The sequence below is a fragment of the Ylistrum balloti genome, unplaced genomic scaffold (genome assembly GCF_031769215.1).
Source record: "Ylistrum balloti isolate Yb309-2 unplaced genomic scaffold, AGI_CSIRO_Ybal_v1 Utg370466, whole genome shotgun sequence".
Classification (NCBI taxonomy): Eukaryota; Metazoa; Mollusca; class Bivalvia; order Pectinida; family Pectinidae; genus Ylistrum; species Ylistrum balloti.
In genome coordinates, this window is record NW_026782307.1 from 569101 (window position 1) to 593011 (window position 23911).

Sequence of the window (23911 nt, forward strand, 5' to 3'; positions counted from 1 at the left end):
ACGTTGGGTTTTGGTCGTTTACAAAATAAACGTTCATGGTTAACGAAACGCTTGTTATAGTTATTTATAAACCCTACTTTCGTTTTCACAGTGACTCGTATCAACCACCAAGACTGGATACTAAAAACCAATAGCACAACAACAAATTCAAGACCAGAGCCAGTGTGACCTTTTGCAAGTGGTTCCCTTGTAAATACAAACGTACAATGGTAGCTTATTCTAATGGCACAGGCAATTAATGAATGTCTGGCATTCAAATATTTGCCACATAAATCACAGACTTTGATGAATCGCGCGGAACGATTTACTCAAAAACACACAAAACTACTCCAAAATACCAAAATAATACACCCCAAAAAACTACTCAAAACAATTTGAATTGCCCAAACAACTATTAGAAGAAGAAAATAAATTATATAAACGTTTTTATATGGTAAGAAGCCATACCATTTTGAAATTGAGGTTGCGATATTGTTTTGTATTGGAGGTAGCCTAACCCCTACAAAATTATCTCATTCAGTTAATAATGTCTTTTAATTATAACGGAAAAATCCTTTTTCGCCGCTCCTTGAGGTTTTTTTTTTTTACTTTGTTTTTGTTTTTGTTTTTTTTTTTTTATTTTGTTTTTTTTTTTTTGGGGGGGGGGGGGGGGGGGGGGGGGGGGGGGGGGGGGGGGGGGGGGGTAGTATTTAGTGTTTTCTGGGTAAGTCGTTATGCCGGATAAATACACAGGATCTAAGTAGAAATTACCGATATACAGACACGAGTCAAGTATGTTTTTTTTTTTTCGAATATTGTTGGAATATACAAACTTTTTCCAAAACATTAATTTTCGTGAACACGCGTTTTCTTCTTCACTCCTGATGACTACTTGTAGATAAGTAATAAGCTTATTTTTTTGTTTCAGGTCTAACAGTGTCCTCTACACCAGATTCACATCTGGATGTATACACGTACACTGATGTTGGATATTTAATTGTTGCTTTGTTGTTAAAGAAAGGCTTATTTTTCCAATGACCATTCAGCTTACAGGTACGGCATTTTGTGGCATTTCATTCCAGATGACTGCTGTTCTGATTGGAAAAAAAACAACTTATTTATGGATCGCTTATAGGGAATATTTTTAGTGTGTCACTTTGATGATCAGTTGCATCTGTCCAATGGTTTGATTACATTTAACATACATTATGATAAACCTTGACTTGTTATTTTGTATAGTTCTTTCACGTCAACCCTAATTCTTCTGAATGTTAGCTTTGATAGCTTCGGTTTCTTCAACCTCTCATTGTAGGTCATTGGTCAGGTGAGATCTATCTGCTGTACTCAAACAATTGTGTAAAATTTTACGTCTACACGAATGAAAAATTCTGTTTAAAAATGATTATTTATTGTCAATATTTACAATTATTATGCTGTTACTGATATTTCATTTGTTCATTTATTCATTACAATCTCCCAGAGTTACTTCCTTCATTTTTTCATTGATGTATTATAATATCCCAGAGTTACCTTCCTTCATTTTTCACCGATTCATTACAATCTCCCAGAGCAGGGAGGAAGATAACTGTTATCTACGTCCCTGCCCAGAGTTAGGCTACTGTCCTTATTTTTCACTGATTCATTATAATCTTCCAGAGTTATCGCCCTTCGTTTCACTCAATCGGCGGTCACTGGTTATGTCTTAAAACCTACAATTTCTGTCTCTGAAACGTTTATTTAACGTCAATATTCACGTTAATTATGATGCATTATGAATGTGTAATATGAGTCAAATTTAAATCACAGACATAGTGTATATGAGTAAATAGCTGCAATAGATGCAGAATTACGTTTGTATATGTCAGAACTTAATTTAAGTTCACTGTCCATAGGTGGAAGATTATGTAACCAACAGGTATCTGTAGTTTTCATGGACCAATAATTCGAACTGGTGCGTGTCGTAGTGTTTTCAGACCGATTGTCAGGACGAACATCGGCTTTAAAGTTAATCTATTGGCTGACCTAGCGAATAAGGCAATGCATTTACTCGGTATTAAATTTTCAGATAAACGCATCATAAAACAACAATAACAACAACAACAAAATGTGGTATATATTTAGCATAACGTTGTTTCAGATGACAAAATACTTTTTTAAAAAGTCTGTCTTTGTCATGGTTTTATTTATTTACAAATTGGCACAGATGTTTAAACTGCAAGGCCAGGCGCTCACAACTCCTCATCTTCCTGTTTGTGTTCCTACTACGGAGGGAGACGAGCACCAGAGGTATCACCGCCTGGAACAAAGGACACGACATCTCTGGACCTAGATAGGTTGGCAGTTCATCATGTACTTATCTGTCGTCTCCATGACGTGTTCTTCCAGTTAGATAGACATGATGATGATGATGATGATGATGATGATGATGATGATGATGATGATGGTGATGATGATGATGATGATATCGACGACGAATATGATGATGAGGAGGATGCTGATGATGATGATGATAACGACGACGAATATGATGATGATCAGGAGGATGGTGAAGGTGATGATGATAACGTCGACGAATATGATGATGTGATGATGATGATTAAGATGATGGTGATGATGGTGATGATGATGATGATGATATGTTGATGATGATAATGACGACAACTTTGATGATGATGATAACGACGACGATTATGATGATGATGGTGATGATGGTAATGACGACGAATATGATGATGATGATGATGGTGATGATGATGATGATGATGATGATGATGATGATGGTAACGACGACGATGATGATGATGATGATGAATATGATGATGATGATGATGATGATGATGATGATGATGATGATGATGATGATGATGATGATAACGACGACAACTATGATGATGATGATGATGATTTATAATGTAAATAAACAAATCATGAGAGAATGGCCATGATAAGAGAATTGTGTGATAGCATGATATGGCTTTACGTTGTCAACATTGCGATGATTGTTTATGAAGAGATTAAATGATGCTTATGTTGATAATAAAAGATCATGTAACAAGAAAAAACGTTAATGTGATGATATGAACTTAAACAAAGCATTAAATTTTCCGAATCGGTTCTCGTGGGATATTGCACTGGTTTCACTTACGGTGCATATAGAAAATCTCCAATTCGACCTGTTGTCACTTCTCACCTTTACGTCACATTACTTTCTACCTAAGTGTATCTCTGTGGAACGTGATAGTGTAGACCACGGTGGCTTGAAACGGATAAATGTATTGTGTTCGAACGAAATGTTATTACGCGCTAACACAATATTATCACCTGTTCTTGTGATGAATTTTTGGAAAGCCGAGAAAATGTTTTGGAGAAATCTTGTTGCACTTCTTTTATCCCTACCTGCGTCAGAATATGTGTAATAATAAATTATCATTTTGGCTTGTTTTTCAGTATAACATTTATTCTTTGTTGTTTTCATGGCGACTATCTTTCCAGCAAATCCTTTTTTTTAAATACAGTAGAATGATACTTTAAGGGCTCAAAACTCCATTACAAAAAAAATGTTTAAATTCTATATTTGACAATGTTCTGAAATACAATTTTTATGAAGACTTCAGAAAACAATGTGATGACTATGTTCATAATTAAAAAAATTAGGGTGTCGATGCTTATTTTTTTCCCATATTATTTATCCCCCCCTCCCTTTTTTGCAGTTTCTTACGCAAATTATTTTTCTAAATTTGCGAAAAATTGTTTCAGCACTCATAGTTGGCTGCTTGAAGTACAACTATGAATAACAAAGTACTCAAAAGCGTAAGAGATGTCACGTTGGAATTCATTTACTATTTCACGATATTCCACTTCCCGTCAAATTTGAGTGCCATACCTCCTCAAGTGAACTTATCACTAACGCAGTGTAGATATTAACATTATACATATATTCATAGCATACATAGATATTTTGGACATTTTACACAATTGACAAAAGAAGACAATTTTTAACACGTGCCCTATTCGGGTATCGGACTCACGATCTGCGGTACAAAATGCCCTTGCTAATCAATTCTATAATTGCCTAACTATTACACCGCAACGACATCCTAACATTTGTAATACTTTTTGTATCGTACATAAAAAGATATATGAAGCTTACACATGTAGGTTAATATATCAATTATTGCAATTTTCGAGTAATGACATTCTTAATTGAGATTAATTTCATCGCATCAATTCTAATAATTAGTACCCGCCCTGTCTCTTAAAACATGTTAATCATTATGGCTGAGCTATAACAACACGTCAAAACATGAAACTAGTCAGGAATATGCAACTTGTAAGTGTTAAGTACGTTTTAAGGACACATTATAATAATCCACAACAAATTAAACGTTGATTCCGTGGAAACGGGAAGTCGAGCTGGGACAAGTGTAATTCTCAAACGTTTCCATGGTCGGTAAGGTAAACATTTAAAATTAATTGAATTCAATTTTAATTTAAAAACAAACAAACAAACAAACAAACAAGTTTGACTTTTGTGTAAGTGTAATCTTCAAGAACATGTTTAGTGACATCATATATAGATATATATTTATAAGATTGTACAAAAGACACGCAAGTAAATGCATTAAAGTTAGATACAGTTAAGTCAAACGATTAATTAAACAAATTATTTGGAATGTTTCTATCACGAAAATCGCAAGAGAATTCCCAATATAATTCATGAAGTGCCACCGGCTTTCCTTGTATCCATATGACGAATACCCGTGAAGCTTCATCAATGATAACGACCATGGCTATCCTATCTCGATAGTGTAATGGTTAAATACACTAATTCGTGCAATAAGTGAAAGACATACAATTTCAAAAAAAGAAGAAGAATTGGCGATATTAAATCATATGCCGATGTAGCAATTGGCACTTTTAATTTTCTGAAGTATTGTACCGACAGGTATGGCTACACACGGTCAGAATTAACATTTGAATTTGAGGCCAAGGGGCAGTTGAAATACATCATCGATAATGAATTCTTTCAAAAGAATGACAACTAAATATACATGAATCAACACGTGGACAGACAAACAATTATTATATTAACAACCGAACCCAGTTGATCTGTAACCATGTGTTTCTTCTTCCTCTTAGGGGTGAGCTAGTTCATAATGAGGAACTTTGTTTCAGGACCGGTTTACAAATCTACTGTATACATTAATATAATGAAAAAATAAGGTAAGTATGATTATATTTAATGAAGGTAATTACAGAGTATTAAACATAAATTCAACATAATAAACAACTATTAAAATCATTATATAATTTAAGATTAATTACTTATAATATCCAGCTGGTGTGTATAAAAAGACACAGATCTGTAAAATGTTTAATACAAGAAGCGAACATCCACAACACAGCTCCGCAACTCAACACAAAGGAGCCCAGAACCCACATCTCAACTCTGCCACTCAACGAGATAGACAAGTCTCTGCATCTCAACTCTGCCACTCAACGAGAGAACCCAGTCGCTGCATTTCAACTCTGCCACTCAACGAGAGAACCCAGTCTATGCATCTCAGCTCTGCCACTCAACGAGAGAACCCAGTCTCTGCATCTCAACTCTGCCACTCAACGAGAGAACCCAGTCTCTGCATCTCAACTCTGCCACTCAACGAGAGAACCCAGTCACTGCATCTCAACTCTGCATCTCAACACGAAGGCGCAATATCTACAAACCACCTCTGCTATTGTCGTAGCCAGTTAGGTAAAGGAAGTCATAAAGCATCAGGAAAGGTATTATAATTTGCTTGATGATCGAGAAATATCAGTTGTTTTTTTAACGGTATTCTGTCATTAGATAGCATACGGAACTGACATGAATACTGGAATCAAGCTTTGGGTATTTGATTTTGTTATGAATAAAGCTTCTACATTGCATATATGTCTCTATAGCAAAACAGAGGTCGTTTGGAAATTAAATTCTTTAGAAATCGGGAATGTTTTTGAGAGGATAAGGCTAAAGTTAGACAAGATCGCATCGCTATGTTTTTATATTGGCAATTGTATAATAAATATCCACGTCACTTAAATAACAATGTTTTTATGTTTAAGCAAAATGCTTGGACGTCAAGGTAGGTTCACTCATACAACTGGTTTATATGTGAATTAAATCATTGGCGTAAACCTATCTCCATCACATAAAATTCGATTCATATAAAGAGATGTTTGTGAGGAATCCCGCCAACAGATCAATGTATAATTTCAATTGTCTTCATCAAAGTTTATTCTAAAACATAAAAGGTTTTAAAACAGTAATGAAGATTATTATTTTCAGTATTTATTAGCTGCAATAGATGAACAAATCGAAACAAATATTGATGAAAAGGCGAAAATGAAAAGTTGCGCAGGGTACTAAAGTGTGATATGTATGTTTTTTGTTTCCTCTTTCTGTTGTAATTGTTCAAACTATACTGAAACATATGTTTTTCAGGTTTGAAGAATGTGGATCGTTTCAAAAAAGCAAAGAATTATGTAGATAGATTCCAGTCGGTACGTTATGGAATGTACATTGTAAAAACATTAGATTTCATGCGGTTTCTTAGCAGTTCTGAGTCTATAAAACTGCCGGATTTCCTGGACATGGTATATGCAGAACAAAAGAAGCAAAATAAACACAAATTGGATCTAAAGTAAGAGATATTTTCATCCTCCTCGGTTCAGATGGTCTTCCATCATGTGTTATTGATTTCGAATTTTGTATTTGTTAGCTCATAAAACACTTCGTTATTGAATGCAGTTTGAGAGCAAATATATCCATAAAAATAACAAATAAACGGGATATGTAACATCAGTCCATTGTGTTAACGCTTTTTTACCCAGTGAGAAAATAGTGGTATTCTTTGTAGTATTCCTGGTCTTGTTTCAGATCCATGAGGGCTATGATGCATTTTTTGCACTCAATGTGGTTGGTGGATTATGACTACAAATCGGAAAACTTGCGAATGCTCACTACGTATGACGAATTGGAAACTAACATTTTATCCCACATTCATGAATCAAGTATCGACCGTGACTTGATGGACGATTATGAGTACCTTTGTGATGCTTACTACGGTCGATTAGACGGTAAGTGGTCTGTCAAACATTTCAAAAATGCGTCTAAGTTAAGGTTATTCTTATCCCTATAAAATATTCTCATTTTCTGCATACTCTTTAGTCGTTTTCCAACAGACGAGTTCCAGTATATTATATGTTTCAAGTAAGGCAATCTTCCATAACAAGGAAAACGGATTCGTGATGGAAATAATTTTTTGAGATGCTAATCAATATATAAGAAACTATTTATCCCCAGGTATTCTATGGAATAAAATACTCCCTCCCACTTTTGCTGGTGTGAGAAAGTTGACACATTTAATGCTACTACTATATATAAAAGGAAAATGACTATCACCGAATATATTGTGTCTTTGTTCGATAGCCGATTTAAACGCAAGAAGGTATGAGGGTCAATATATCCGATCCTTAGATTCTCTGGATACCTTCCTGAGTATGACTCATTGCGCACTTCTATCTGGGCCAAAAAGTGATCGATACTAGCGGAAACTTGATCCGCAACGGTTTTAAATTAACGTATATATCATATACATAGTAATATTAAGAATTCTGCATTTAAACAAGAAATGTTCGGGAATCGAGCTTTAGTATGCCCTCTCTCAATGTTTTGTATCATTCGTAAGCATGCAATTGATACAGAAAATACAAAGCCATTGATGGGCGCTACCAGATATTTTCCGTCAAATTTCAGATAAGTTTGTAAAGATTGCTACCGCAACAAGATGTTGCGAAAGTTGTCATTACAAATATGTTTTTAAAGCTTTTTTCATTGAGTCGAAATTTCGGATGAGTCGAAGCGATTTAACAGCCCCCTTCAATTGAAAAGCAAGGGAAAAGTCATTCGTTGTCTCGAAATTAATTTTTGTCAAAACATCGGCACGTCTTCTGACGAAATCGGTAAATACATACACGAAGTAGAAATTGTCCTGTGCGTAACACATGGCTCTTTAGGGTATATCGGTAGTCCATCGTACACACAACACTTGGTCTTTGGCGATTAATTACGAGTTTAATTATCCAATTAAAGTTTGGCTTCTTAATTAGTGTCACCATCCTGTAGCAGTGACTTACCTGTTCGTTAAAAAAGTAGCGCGTTTATACCAAAACATGAAAACATTTAGCTTGGTTGCGTACATTTTCAGGAAAGATGAAAACGAAACCATCAAACCCGTGCGAACTTTTTGTCATAATGATATGATCTGTATATTTATACATAGTTTCTTGTAGCGTATCAAAGGTAAATTTAAATTTCGTTTTATTGTCATTCCGTAAAATATATGATGTAAATGTGCTTGGTCATTAAGCGTATTGTGCGCGTGTACGGACGGGACGACGTGAGTACAAATGCGTTTGAATGGAGTTCCACGTTTTGTTGTTTTGATGAATTAAACAATAAAAGGAGAAAGTAGAAATAACTCTATTTGTTTATTAACTGTCATTTCAAAAAACTACAATAAACTACGCTGCTTGCGAGCTATCCAAGCCCTACATCGTTCAGCCGTAATCCATGTTAGTAAATTGATATCGTTAGCCTTATTTATACATTTCGTTTGAGTCGAACTTCGGATAAGACGAAATAATTTCCACTGTCCCTTAAATTTCGAGATAACGAGTGCATATATATAGTATTCGTAAGGTATTCAAATATTCGTTTTTACAATTGTATGGAAGATAGCCTGATGTAATCTATTCACTGTCGATGAATTGTTCAAGTTATTTTCTGATTAGAATTTTGTCAGCTTAATCATCAAGGTGCTCTTAGTGTGCACCTGTACAATTCGTTGTGACACTAATTAGCCTATCACTGGATGGCCTGAAGTCAACTATATTCACGCCAGATTAGCACTCGTGCGTATGAAACAAGATGAAAGCCGTATCTGTGATATTGACTTTAACTTCGGTCTTTGATTTTGTCGGTTATAGTACTCTGCATTTGTTGAAGTCATTTCTGTTGAACGTTGGCAGTAATGATAAAATACGGATAGAATATATATCCAATATTATCTTCCTGCAGATATTTCAGTTGTTACGTCGATGATGGGTCCTTAGAGAATAGTGACGAACATGTTGACGCGTTAAAACAGAAACTCTTTGTCGATTTATATAAAAAAGAGCTGTTTGACTTATTACTTCAATATTAGTTTTCGTTTATATTTAGTTCAATTTCACTTTGTTCTGTGTCTAATATCATTATTACTGAAAAAATCTTGTTTTATCGAATTTTGAAAATATGACGGGATTTATTTGTGTTTTCATATCTTAACATTTCCAGTGACATATGTTCTAGTATTATTTTCGCATTCTCATATGCATAGAAAATCGTGTTATTTATGACAATAACCTTTTCAGTTAACTAATTAGGTATTATGTTAATCCTTTTGAAAACATTGATCTACTGTGTTAAGCTTCTGTTTCGTATTGATAAACGTTACCGTTACAGTACACAGGACCAAGTGTGTAACGACTGCCCTTTGAGAGGGACAGTTGCGTGCCATATGAATTTGACATGAAAGCGAATATTCGAATAATGAATCAAACTAATATTTATGATCGAGTTGACATCCATAATATATACATACATCTCTTCTTTTTCAAACTTACATCTGATTATGACACCCATGACGCTGATTAGTTTAATAGCTTGTTGGGGAAACGGTACAGGGGATGTGTTGCTTCAACAATATCTATGTGTATTTATTATATTTATTGTCAACAATAGTATTTCAGATCATGTTAAAGAATAAGTTATACAAGGGTGTTCTTTGTGGTCTTAGGGTTTTCTAAACCCAGAAATATAATTGTTGGGTTTGGTGATTAGATCTTGCCAAACCAAAACAAAACTTAAATGTGGATACTGTGCCTTTTTCTGAATATGTCGAGGAACTTTTCAAAATACACCACAAAGACCCTGCTAATTCTTTCAATTGCACTTTAAGATAAGAAATTTATTGACCATGTCCATACTAAAACACCACCCAGAATTGAAAATGAACAGCCTCTTATCGAGATCATTTCCTACAACGAACGCAACTGGGACAGCTTTTGGCCAAGTTGTTTAAAAAGCGTCATAGGTTTGATTTAATTTTCGTTTCTAAATTGTAAAAATCCTTCATCCCCAACCTATGGTGTTTGCATGTCGCAGTTTATTCGATATTCAAAGGTCCATTCCCATTACCATGGCTTTTATGCAGGATGTCGAAAGTTGACAGGTACTCTAAATCACAGATTTGTGGTCGTCGCTAGCATATCATTGGACAATATTCGATTTCCTTTCGTGATTTTACGTGTTTGATGCTAGTTCAAATGCCTGGAGGTTCCATTGTTTCGTAAGCCTTTTTCTCATTTGGAAAAGTGACATTATGTAGTTGGTTTATCGCGATCAACTTATCGACTGTCGTCGATGCAGCAAAAGACGCTTCCCCTTGCATATCAAGGGTAATCTTTCTCTGCTTTATATTTTGTCATAGTTTCATCGATTTTGAGTTTGCATTCCAATTATTTGCTGTGCCGAGTTATCTAACAAAATAAAGCATGGCTGTTGTTGAAAGAAAATACATAACTTAAATATAAATATTTTATTAAACAAAAATAAATAAATAAATAAATAGATAAATAGATAAATAAATACAGTAAAATAAAAAAAGCACTATCCGTTTTAAAAAGATACACACAAGTAAATATAACTTTACTTAACTGCATAAGGATGTTTCGCTTTGCTAAAATTCGTCAGTGATGCTTAGGAACGAACTTTTAGAACCAAGGAGGCAACTGAGGAGCATCCAAAGTGATCGAAAAAAACGTAAAACATAGATGAGGAACTGCATAAGCCATAGGTATATCAATTTCGCGAATTCCATATATACTTATAGGAAAAATAAACGTTACACCAACTAATATCCTGGACCTCAGTTTGTCATCAGCTCTTCCTGGACGTCCAGACGTATAGATTGTTCAATATCTGTTGCTTCATCAATACCGAGTATGCTATGCGCAGTGCTTGCTTTCGAAATAATAGTTCAAATAAAACTTAATTGATTGATTTTTATTTTTATTATTTATTATTATTGCTAATTTTCTCAGAATTACAATCATCACCCTTAACAGTGTATTAATTTGATGTTTGATGTTTTAACATTTTCACATTTTAGCGAAGGAATTTTCAAAAAGAATGAAAGGAACACGTAAATTTGAGCAAAAGGAACAGGACCGTATCTTGCCCAATCTTATTAGGGATATTAAAGAACAGTGGGATGTGTTAAGAAAGGACCATAACTTCAAAGGCAAGTGTATAAACATTTCCAGACAAAACATATCAAGGTTCATGCAAGTTAAACAAAAGAAAGTGAAGTAACATGTCAACAGAAGGTTGATTATAATCCAACAAGTGTAATGAGCAGTTTGACCTCATACCATGTTGAGCCTACATCTTAAATTGCATTCAAACCGGCGGTCACAATATACTACTATTGTTATTGCAATACATACATTTGGTGTAACATAACATTTAAATAATTGTTTTCCTTTAATTAGCTTTTTATTATGCATGTAATAACAATGTACATGTTGTTCTATATCGTATCACTAATGGTATACATTGTATTATGTTCACCTCTCTCCAGTCTCTGTCATATAGTGATGTACTCTTTGTATAGGGAAATTGTACATTCTTGATGTCGGCTGTGGACTTGGATTTCTCACCGCCGCACTTGCTAAAGAGCTGAAAGATTGCGCCATAATTGTTGGATATGATACCAATTCCGAGGTAATTATGGAGGCCAAGAAGAAAAAACCAGAACATCTTTCGAATCTATCCTACACTGATAAAGGAGATTTTATGCCAGGGCAGTTCCATATGGTTATATCCATCAATGTCCTTCATGACGTCACAAAACCTGGCGCGTTTCTACAGGATATCAACTCATGGATGCACCCCCTTGGAAGAGTCCTCATCGCTGATCCCCTGGTCAGTAACGTAAGCGAGGATAACATTCTTGACATGGTAGCCACTGTTGCGATGTCTTTCGGCTGCATTGGATGCGTGTTATCAACCGAATGTGATTGTGCCATGGGGCCAGCCATAGGAAAACAAGTCCTTAAAACATACATTGAGGAGAATGATTTTAGGATCAGAGGCCAGAAAAAACTCGGAGATAGCGGCTTCTACCACTGTTTCATTGCCGAAAAAGGAAAAGCTGACAAAGAGTTCAAATTCAATGTGAAAGACTGTAAGTAGTATCCGTATCATATCAGGTTGATGAATAAACAAAATGCTATTTATCTTTAATCTGATATAAATATCTTCCAACAGCCTTCCTATTTAAAAAACTTGCTTTGAATGAAACAATAATAAAATCGATTAGAAAGCAATCTGTTTTTCAAACCGTTATCTGAGATGCATGTAACTAGTTACAGGATTGTGAAATATTCAACCGGATGTCATATTGAAAACCAGTTTATATATTCTGTTTCATCGGAATACATTTATGGAATCAAAGTTTCAAGATACATATTGGTAACCGTACTATGGTAAAATAGACAAAATTAGAAAGCAACATAAACGTAATGACATAGTTAATGGAAATTGAAATATTGAAAATTTAGCAAACATGTCTGACCGTTTGAATTATTACCGATTAATCAAATATGAAAAACTATTTTTACGTAAATTCCAGTAGTTGATTAAATTACGGTAAACGTTTTCGGTGGTTTAAATTTTTCGCGTTTTTACTAAGAAGTTACAGTAAAATGATAATAATTTTCGCTGAGATTATGAAACAGACGAAAATCGACTTTTTTTTTAAATTGTGTTTCATGTTCCCTAAGGAACAAGACTCCAATTTGACATACTATGATCCTACATAAGATGTACATAAACATCTTTCAGGCGTATTAAAATCAGTTTTGCTTTGATTATATACTAGTTTTAAATACCTTTTACCATTTCAGTTTTAGCGAATGTATTTTATTTTTTCAAATTCAATTTTGGTTGGTTACGGTGGAATATTTCATTTCACGATGGATATGTATTTGTTTGGAGAGGTCATCGTTTAACTGTTGAATTACAGTAAATAATAGCTCTCATAAAATTAATGACCATGTGATTGAAATTCATTGATACTGATTTTGGGTTTTGGATTTTTGTTTTTTCTTTTTTTTTTTTTTTTTTTTTTTTTGTTTGTTTTTTTTTTTTTTTTTTGTTTATGGATATTTATATTTATATCAAATCAAAAGAGATGTATACAGGAGTCGCCATTGCGTCATTGTTTGTAGAATTTTCTGAATTCTTTCGATTTGATAGTTATTTTATGTAAAATATGCTTTGTCCTAACCCTACCGACCAAGTACAGTATTTTTGCTGGAAATGATAAAAAACGAAGTTATGCTAAATTTGTCAACCCCATATCTTTTGAACGTAATAATTTGTTTTATTTACATAGCGCGTCTTGCGAATACTTCATCCAGCAAATCATCTTATATTTTTCGACATTGGTACAATGAAACTGATAGTAAAATATGCTTTGTTTGTTTTTTAGTTATATTTCTGCATGAAAGTAATCATAAGGTATTTACTGATTTATTATTCTCTTCTTCTTCTTCTTCTTCTTCTTCTTCTTCTTCTTATTATTATTATATATAGTTATATAGTTTTTGTTTCCTTAAATTGTGTACCCTAATCTGAAAAACAGACGTATTATTGAATATGAAAGTCGTGCTTGTTTTACATACAAGAAAACGAAGACCTATATCTAACGAGAGATGCATGATTGTATTGCATTAAGAAACAACATGTTAAGACAAAGCATACGGTATGAATAGTATGAAAATGTATAGTTTCGAATGACACCAATCTAGCAATGTAACAAATCAGGGATATGATGCATAATTTAGAAGAGTATTCGGCGATGAGAGGAATGGGTCATTTTTGCTCTTTTAGTCAATATCCAAGTGTTTATCAGGAAGTATATGAAAACAAGCTCTGAATGTACATATATAAGTGGTAGTTTCGCTGAAATATATCTATCATTGTTCTTTTAGCAAATGAGTGATTATATGCTAGGATTTAATTGCGATAACTTTAGAACGTTTACCGTATGAAGCTTCATTTGAATTTTCTGTTATTATTTTTTTATTTGGAAAGTTACAAATTGTATACTTTTTCCTACATTATATGTGAACTTTGTTATCAATTATATTTATTTTTTCATATCTTTATCAATAAACTTTTAAGCAGTCTGTTTGCTTTCAACGTCTTATTTGTTTACAGACGCAGCTATTGTGCGTTGAAATGTCCTTAAATGAAGAAGAGATGTTACATATTTAAGTGACGTACATGTAACTTTGACTTTGTATTGAAGACATTTATCACTAGACAAACTCTTACACTAACAAAAATACACAAACATAGAATAAGAACTGGCATCTATTTTTATTTTACCCTTTAGTAACTTTTGTAGACCTAGTGAACTAATACGATATGATACAATGACTTCTACAAAATAACGAGAAACGACTACTCGTTCAGAAATTACGATTTTTATCTCATTTTATGTCTTATTTGATTACTGTTCTTATTCATAATCAGTAAAAAAGAACGTTTCAAATCATCCAAGCACACTTTTTGAAACCGACATAAACTGAATTTTTAGAATGACATGTCGTTATGACTATTGATTCCTTTTCAAAACTTGTTTTGAAAGTAAGTATTCAGTCGAACTGAATGCCTGTGCTTGTTTAATGATTTAAATCAGCTCATATGGTGTACAAAAATGACGCAAGATCATATGGAATGTGCTTAAGACAAACAAATTGTATTTTCAACCAAAATAATAAAATAAATGATGACACATCATTCCGATGAAATTTATATCTGTTTCTGATTATATAATGTATATTAACATATGTAAAATTTGCATTTACAGTATAAGTTTTTAAATAAATCGACTCTTGTAACACTTATAAACCACATAGTTGTAGTTTTCAAAATTCTCCTATTATTTCTGTGTCCTTAGATGAAAAGTCCAAAACAGCTGGTAATTTTATTTTATCAGTATTCAGTATTCTTTTTTTATTAGTTTACTTTTGGTGAGCACTGTATCGATTGTAAATTCATACAATAAGGCAATTTCGTACCCTCATTAATGTCTATCAGTTTATCGTGGGATAATACACAATGCTTATTAATTATAATATAGAGTGTTCCATTGCTTTTCAAATGTCAGCATGAACACGAAACATAAAAGGAAATATCTTCAACATGTTTACAAAACAAACAAATATAAACTTTTATGACTTTAAATATGTATCACATTCCTTTAACAACACGACACATGTAAAATCATCATATTTAAGAAAAGAAATGGTTGACATACTGGCGTGTTACTGTAAATTAAGTGATGTAAAAACATAAATATATGTACTATCTTCCAGTCATTATCTGAATATTTCTATTTCTGTAATTGTCCTTAATGCATATACATCTATACGATCTTACATGAGGTTTCATTTGATAAATAAATTCATTAATATAGGCTTAAGAATTTTAGGCGATCGACATGTTTTAAATTCGCGACGACGTTTATAAATCATATATCACACAGATATGAATTATATATCCTTTTTTATACACGATAGATTTCACAAGCAACAACTGACTGTCATGTCCGCCCTATATTTATTACTTACTTCTTATCATCTGTGAATATTTGACGTCATGTATTATTATCTAAAATGACTCCAAAATAAGCTATTATATTACAAATGTGTCAAACGCAAAAATTATGGCATATTGTATTTCTGAATAAATAGGCAATCATGTGATGAAAGACCAATATGTACAGATGCTGCATCGTTTATGTTTATTTTCATGGGTACCTTTAATACAGAAATATTTTACTTAAAATGAACAAGCAAACCTACGATCTGCTGGTTAAAGTTACTAAATGTGAAAAAGTGTCTGCAGCAGTGTTGTTAAGTGTTTGCCTTCATTTTCCACGCACTCTTCCAAATGCTTAATAAGTATACGAACGAATGAAAGCGAAAGAAAATTGCGAGTGGCACCACAATGTGAGAAAACAAAGTCCATGCTTCTATTCCATACATCTCAACCTGAATAGGATTATGTTCAGGTTCTCGCGATTGAAAAGTTTCCAGTGTCCACATTGCAAAATTGCAGAGGATAAGAAATGTTACAAACTGCCGTCCATACTTTCCTTTTTCCTGTCCTTTGTTAAAAGCTCGAAGCTTTCTTGTGGTCAGCAGGAGGACAGTTTGTATAGACGCTTGCAAGATCATAAGCACGTTTGTCATGACGTTCAGTACTCCGAGGGTTTTGTCTGTATAATGTACATCCGGCACTATATTAAACACACCAAACAAGAGAAGTCCAGTGAAAGATACCAACAGCAGACCCTCTTCAAGACCAAATTTGAGAGCGGAATAATGACGTAGTTTGTGCATCCTTTCTGCCGCTAAGAAGCTCCCAATACTGGTTAATATGTACATAGTCATTTCCGAAAGCAACATCAACACAACGGCAGTTTGTTGAAATGTTTTTAGATTGATCATAACATAAAATGCTATCATTGTTATAATAGCACTTACGGAAACAAGGATACCAATAAACAAGCCACGACTTGAGTTCGTGCAATCTACACTGATTTTGTGACGTTTTCTGTCGAGGGAAATTGTGTCGTCATCATTTTCTGCGTTTGAGTCATTTCCGGTATCCCTTGTTTGATACTCCGTTCTTTGGTGTGTGCCGATGTTTGTCCACATCACATACAGTATACCTGTTTGAAGAATGGCAAAGATGACAACTTCAAAATGAATCGATGTTTTTGAAGGCTAATTATTTGCTCAATTAGGGGAGAACATAAATCTGTATTATTGCGTTATGAAACTGACATCTCTATGAGGCATTTCATCGAAAAATGCATGAAAGAATGAAAGTAAAAGAAATTTAAAATTCCAATACTGACACTCTAAGTTCTTAAAAAAATCAGTGTTCACCATTTTTAAAATACATCACATTTTCTGATGAAATCTTGGAACTTAGTCACTGATATTGTAATATACAAATGTATTGCAATATTGGAAACAGAGAAAGACAAATTCCATCAACAGGAAAATTGTAGAGCAAATAGAATTTATATAATAGTGAATTGATCGTGATCTCCTTACCAGTACAAATAATACTGTATTCAATTGTACAAGAATAAAGGTACGGCCCAGTAGACTGAACAACACGCGACATCATATCATCCCAATAGCATGTCACTTCCGGTGGGGAACTGTGTACAGTAGAATTCAAGTTGCTCAAACCTGTAACATGCCATTGAATTATTTTGGGAATGATGCTTCACGAAGAAAGAAAATGTGATTAGCACAGTGGGTAGATAAATATGGTAAATAGGGCAAAGTTGACATACATGTATACACGTTTTTCTTTCATATACTACCCTTCTCTATAATCCTTATCTGAAACATTAAGTTCTCATGAATAGTTGTGAATAAAATTATATCTGAACAAGATAGAGGAAACATGGACGACAGGACGGACGGGCAAAAAGTTCAAATGAGTTCAACTGAGGTGGTATTGTTTTTACACAAACTGAAAACGTGTTGATGATTATAGAGTTATTTGGTGACGAAATCGGCTAGAAAATGTTTAATTGATTACTGTTAAATATTTATGTTTAGTTATACAAATTCGCATGTACAACATTATCAGTTCATACTTGTGGATTCCTGATTGTCTGTATGGTTTAAATGCTCGTCCAGTGCGGTTGGTGTGACAGTCAGATCCATGGTTTGGTGAACTCCATTCCAATGGTGTAGAACGGACAGTGATTCAAGAACGAGGCTTTGAACCCATACACAAATGTTGGTACAGGATAGATGTATCATACCAAACCTGGCAATAGTTCTGTTGTTGTGGATACATAACTGCAAAAAAAATATTATCTGTTAAATCTTCAACTACCGATTACTGTTACATCAAGAATTTTAACTGTAAAATTAACTGATATATATTTTATATACTCTTATGGTTGTCGAATAAACGCGTTAAATATTTTCCTATTTAGATATAACTATAAATATTTGCCTTGTCGCAAACAAGGAAACATTTTACAACATAACACCAATTACATCAATTTCATTATGAACACGTGTATAATACCACTAACAGATTAGTGATTATATGAAAATTTCATCGTTTCAATTGTGACTCATAGTGTGAAATATATTGTGACGTCACCAAAGAAATGAAAATGGAGCGAGAATATCGTAAATATTTTTACTATTACATATTCATATATTATTTCACAGGTTATTGTCACCATGTTCTATTGACATTACACCTATAACATACACTTTCGTTAGAACATGAAATTTATATTGAACCAAAATGGAGTGAACAAAATCATTGAAGGAATGACCGAAAATAGTGATTCGCACAAAAAAAAAAAAAAAAAAAAAATCTGAAAGTAATTTACACCAACTTCCATTTCATACAGAATTAACAAAAGCTGTTACTAATTCATTCAATGAAAATATTTTTTGAACAGTAACATTTTTCAAATGAGGTAATCTATATCTTAATGACTAGCTACCAAAGAATGCAAGATTTCCCTAAATGTAACCACAAAAATATCAGCACTATTAATTCATCTTAAAATACTTTGGAGTTGAGGAAGATAAAGTAGAGCTGGACAAATGTGAAGACGAGATGTGCGAAGGGCTTTGCCGCCTCGATAGGTTTATTACACAAGGACTGGCCATCAAACGCTTGTAAGTGCTGTCCGAAATGTAAACCACTGTCAACCATGCTTCCAACTCCAAACACTACCAAAAAGATAGAAGCAACAAATAATCAAAATCTTGTAGAGCCAAAGATGCATAGACATATTTACTAAGGCCGATGCCTTACAGAAGGCATTGATCCAGGTTGATGAAAAAATTATGTCGAACTTTCATGGTCGTCATAGTGATCTCATTGAGAAAAATATTTGTCTGTGTGACATGAAGCTGGACGTATTTTATGCACGTTAGTTTGCTTGTTGGTTCTGTTGTTGTATGCCTTAATCTTATTAAGAACATGACATTACTTCCTTGACCAAGGTTAACATGGCGGGTGTCAATGAAGCAGAACGCTTACACTTCCAGAGCACCTGGTCTCTTTCGGTAAGCTATATGTAAATCTTTATTTTGTTCAGATATTGCCCTAGTTTTATCGAATTTGAGTATGAATCATGTTTATGTTGCCATGCTGGTATTTTTTTTAATGTTTTTGTCTTGATAGAACGGTTATTAGAGATCATGTCATGTTTGTGAATACTATTCTCGCTTGGTCACCTGACCCTACATAACAAGCAGTTTAGTGAAAATGTTCAAATATGAAGTAAAGAAAATTGGGAACATTATCTGTCAGTTCACAAATGTTCGTATTCTTGGACATGTCAGATAGGTATTTTTGACTGCATGTATCACTGAAAGTCTTTGTTTTCTTCAATGGCAATAATTTAGAGTTTTCAATAACCGTTGGCTAATCCTAACGAAGCTCTGGACAACTGACGTGTTCTCATTAGTACAATGTCTCCTAATAGATCTTTTCTTTACACTCCATCCTAGTTTTATGAATTTTCAGTATGGATTAAGATTTCCTTCAAAATATGATTAAGCATTTAGCAACAGACTTCATTGTTAAGCTCTATTGTAACTTGCGCTTATTTTGTGTAAAATGGTACAATATACTTGTGTCTTTTATAAATGCATTGTCTTCCTGGAGTATTATAGAACATTAGTGATAACCTGAAGACAGCTCATTTTAATCATTTAGAGTAAGATAAAATAGAGCCACAGAAGGAAAAAAACTACATCATGCAGCTAAATCGTACAGCTGTTTCGTCCTTCTAGGACTCGTTAGTTATGCTACATCATACAGCTGTTTCGTCCTTCTAGGACTCGTCAGTGATGCTACATCATACAGCTGTTTCGTCCTTCTAGGACTCGTCAGTGATGCTACATCATCCAGATGTTTCGTCCTTCTAGGACTCGTCAGTAATGCTACATCATACAGCTGTTTCGTCCTTCTAGGACTCGTCAGTAATGCTACATCATAAGCTGTTTCGTCCTTCTAGGACTCGTCAATGATGGCAAGCTTTGGGTTTTGTTCCGTCTCCGACATATACCAAAGCCTTGAGAACAGGAGTTATACTTCTTACTTAGTTACCGTATTATGGTAATGTAACGGCAACATTACACATTGTCAGTGTAATGTGACCGAGCGGATGCCCTCTAAAGAAAACACCAGTTTGATCTCACTGTAAAGTCGACTTCCTCATCAGAAAGCCTTTCTTAGACGACCCTAGCTTTTGAACTCCATTTAACATCTAATGTCATAGTGGTGCAAATATGGAATGCCAAAACGAAATTTGTAATAATTCATTACATCATTTACTTACAGACCGCGCCCAGCCGTATGTAGAAACTTCCTGTGCAGTTCGGGTAGTTGATAGACTGGTATATAATGGCATGTCCATGCTTTCTTTGATCAGAGACGAAAGTAGGGGGAGTCTTGGAAGATGATAGTCTCCGTGATAGTGCTTTTGCAATGTCCCTTACTCCAAGATGCTTTTTCCGCATCATAAAGATGTAAACGTAGAGGATGAAGAGGATTCCCATCACGTACAGATATATATAGAATGCCTGAAAACCAATTCCAATATGTATCAATCTAAAACACATAAAATGAGTTATCTTAATATATAGATTAACAGAAAACTTTTATTGTATTATTTGAAATCAGAAAGGCAACATGCTTACAACAATCTGGATTATGCAATCTGTATTTCTAAAATTTTGGTCGTCGCAATTATTTTTATATAGTTGGACATTATGGATCCATTTATATTATGATTATATTTGTATTTCATATAACTTGTTCGAACATTACATGCATGCAGTGCTCTTAGATATAAACTTGATTTGATACAGATATAACAGAAACTATATTCTGTAGCGGTTCAATCTTTTAGGAGGATTCTTATAGCATTGCCTGTAGATATAAAACGCATTATCAAAATCAATCTACAACTTATATCAGTTTTAAAGTAGACGAAAATCCATGCCTATGAATAAACAACTAGTTCCTATCATAGCAGGTGTTCTTTCGCTCCATTGTATTGTCTGCTATCTGCATAGATCAGACCCAGTAACATGAAAACAATCTACCGTTGCAGATGCAAATTCACTGCATAATTATTTCAATAAATCATTTAATCTCAAGTGTTTTAAGACATTATATTTTCACTTGTACATCATCAGAACGGTGTAAACTTGCCAAAGTCGATTTTGTAATAAAGGTTCATGAATTACGAAAGGCTTAGGAAAATTGCAAGTAATGCATACAGAACTGATACTGAATCTCCTAATCATTATCATGTTGTTTTAGACCTGACGTGATATACAATTTATCGTACATATGTACCAACCTCGAACACAAACGGAAGTGAGGGATCTGCAAACGTTTCGGCCATTGGAATCACAATCCCTATTGCAACCAGAAATATGCCATATATCCCGCTCATACAGATAGACAAGTGTTCCCTGAAACATCGACATGTAATTAAGGAATCTATGTAAATACCGGATCTACGTTCAAGGGAAATCAAATAATTAAAGAATTGTATCCTCCATGAATTTCATTGTTTAATATCTTACTCACTGAAGGTTTTTCTCATACATCTCTGTATCTTCCTCTGAGTTGGTTTGGTTGATGAAGACGTCATCTTGGTCGCCATCTTGAATATCCATTTCGTCTCCTTGACCCAGCCAAGATAATGATATAATGTTATTGGAGAAGAATATTGACAGAAATCAAATATGTAAAGGACGTAAAACTTATCTGTTTTTGTAAATCTTAAGCAAAACTTAATTTCACGCATCAAAAAACAAATGATATACAAAACGATAATGTCACATTTCTTTATGACTCAAAACTGAAAAATCTGGACAACATCTGATTGAATAAAAACTATCTAAACGGTGATACCTGCAACAAAACAAGAGCAATAACACACTTTCATTTTACCTAATTTGACTCCAGTCAAGATAGCTCCTGTCAAATGGTAAATTCATTGCAAAATAGAGGCGGTTTTAAGTCACAACCAACACAATAAAACGTCACGTTATACAGGTGATCTGTTACCAGATAACTTTGAAATCTCTTCTGTGAACAAAGACTTGCCGGATGGTTTATTAATATTTATCTGTCCAATCGAATGTGCGAAACATATAAAACTAAAAAAAGCAGCTTTAAAAACAAAATTAGCATCAGATACAATTGATTTACACCATAAGCATTGATAACAACGATGTAAAAAATATTGCGATACTTACCTTTGTGCCGTGAAGTCATCATTGACGTTGGAAGCCCTTCCTTTTCGTTGGCATCGAAATAGTTTTCTCCCAAGCTGTCACTGGAGTAGTGGTACGCGTTGTCTAACTCATTCAGTACTTTCAATGATTCCCTCTGTTTACTAGCGTATTTCCCTCCCCAGGTTGTCCTCTTTGTTCTATCGAATTCATTCCCAGCTTTCCTGCTATAACTGTGCCCTATCGTCAGCCACCCCGACAGTCTTCTATCGTCAGTAGAAGGAGTTACACCGTTGCCATGGTGCAAGTGAATATTTCGTTCTAAAGATGTTGTTCCAGACAGAACTTTAAACTGATCACCAATCATATAAGACTCTCTGTTGATTCCATCCATTTCCGAATGTCGTCTTTGTAATTTCTTAACGTTATTTTGCTTTGGAAGTGTGTCTGTTTTAACTTGTTCTGTTTTAATGAGCAAATCGTCGTTGAAAGATTTCGCCATATCTGCTTTCTCTGCTTCATTGTCACTAGGTCCAGTAGAACTATTTAAGGACCCATTGGTCTTAATATGATACGGTCGTCCGAAAGATGGAGATTTGGGCACAACAGTCTGCTTGGGATCTTCACTGTCAATAGATTTGATATCCCGAAACATATCTTCAGACGACACAGTGGAAAGCGTTTCATGTTCTGTTGCATTCGATATTGATGTTATGTTTAGGACATCCTTATTTTTTTCATTGTTAGAACTTCTTACATTTGGGACTGGTCTAATTTTCGGAACAACTTTTTGTTCATTTGTCATGACCGGAACACCTCTATTGTTTTCACTCTTCAAAGCTCCTGTCGCATTTTCCATCCTCGGTACACCTTTATCATTTACAATTTTCAAAGCTCCACTCGCATTTTCCATCCTCGGTACACCTTTATCGTTTACAATTTTCGAAGCCCCTGTCGCATTTTCCATCCTCGGTACACCTTTATCGTTTACAATTTTCGAAGCCCCTGTTGCATTTTCCGTCCTCGGTACACCTTTATCGTTTACAATTTTCGAAGCTCCTGTCGCATTTTCCATCCTCGGTACACCTTTATCGTTTACAATTTTCGAAGCCCCTGTTGCATTTTCCGTCCTCGGTACACCTTTATCGTTTACAATTTTCGAAGCCCCTGTTGCATTTTCCGTCCTCGGTACACCTTTATCGTTTACAATTTTCGAAGCCCCAGTTGCAGTCAAAGCGCCAGCTGCATTTCCCATCCTCGGTCCTCCTTTGTCTTTTTCACTGTCCGGGAGGCTTTCCACTTTCGCCTGCCCTTCAGTATCAATGCTTCCCATATCAAAGTCAGAGTTGATGATTTTTTGTAGATATGAGCTGGACTGGGCGTTTATAGTGGACGTGGTCATCGGTGGTGATCTCTCTATCTACCTGAAACACATTCACTAACAAAGTTGTTAATG

At 34.3% G+C, this 23911-nt stretch overlaps 1 protein-coding gene across 1 annotated transcript; it reads right to left on the bottom strand.

The window, feature by feature from the left end:
• Positions 1-16047: 16047 nt before the first annotated feature.
• On the bottom strand, positions 16048-21894 carry LOC132555251 (proton channel OtopLc-like). The gene is made up of 7 exons (XM_060219601.1): positions 21806-21894; positions 21573-21687; positions 20544-20787; positions 18761-18924; positions 17817-18024; positions 17260-17400; positions 16048-16868 (listed from the first exon to the last, which is right to left on the bottom strand). The coding sequence occupies exons 1-7, from the start codon at positions 21892-21894 to the stop codon at positions 16048-16050; spliced, it is 1782 nt and encodes a 593-aa protein (XP_060075584.1).
• Positions 21895-23911: the final 2017 nt, after the last annotated feature.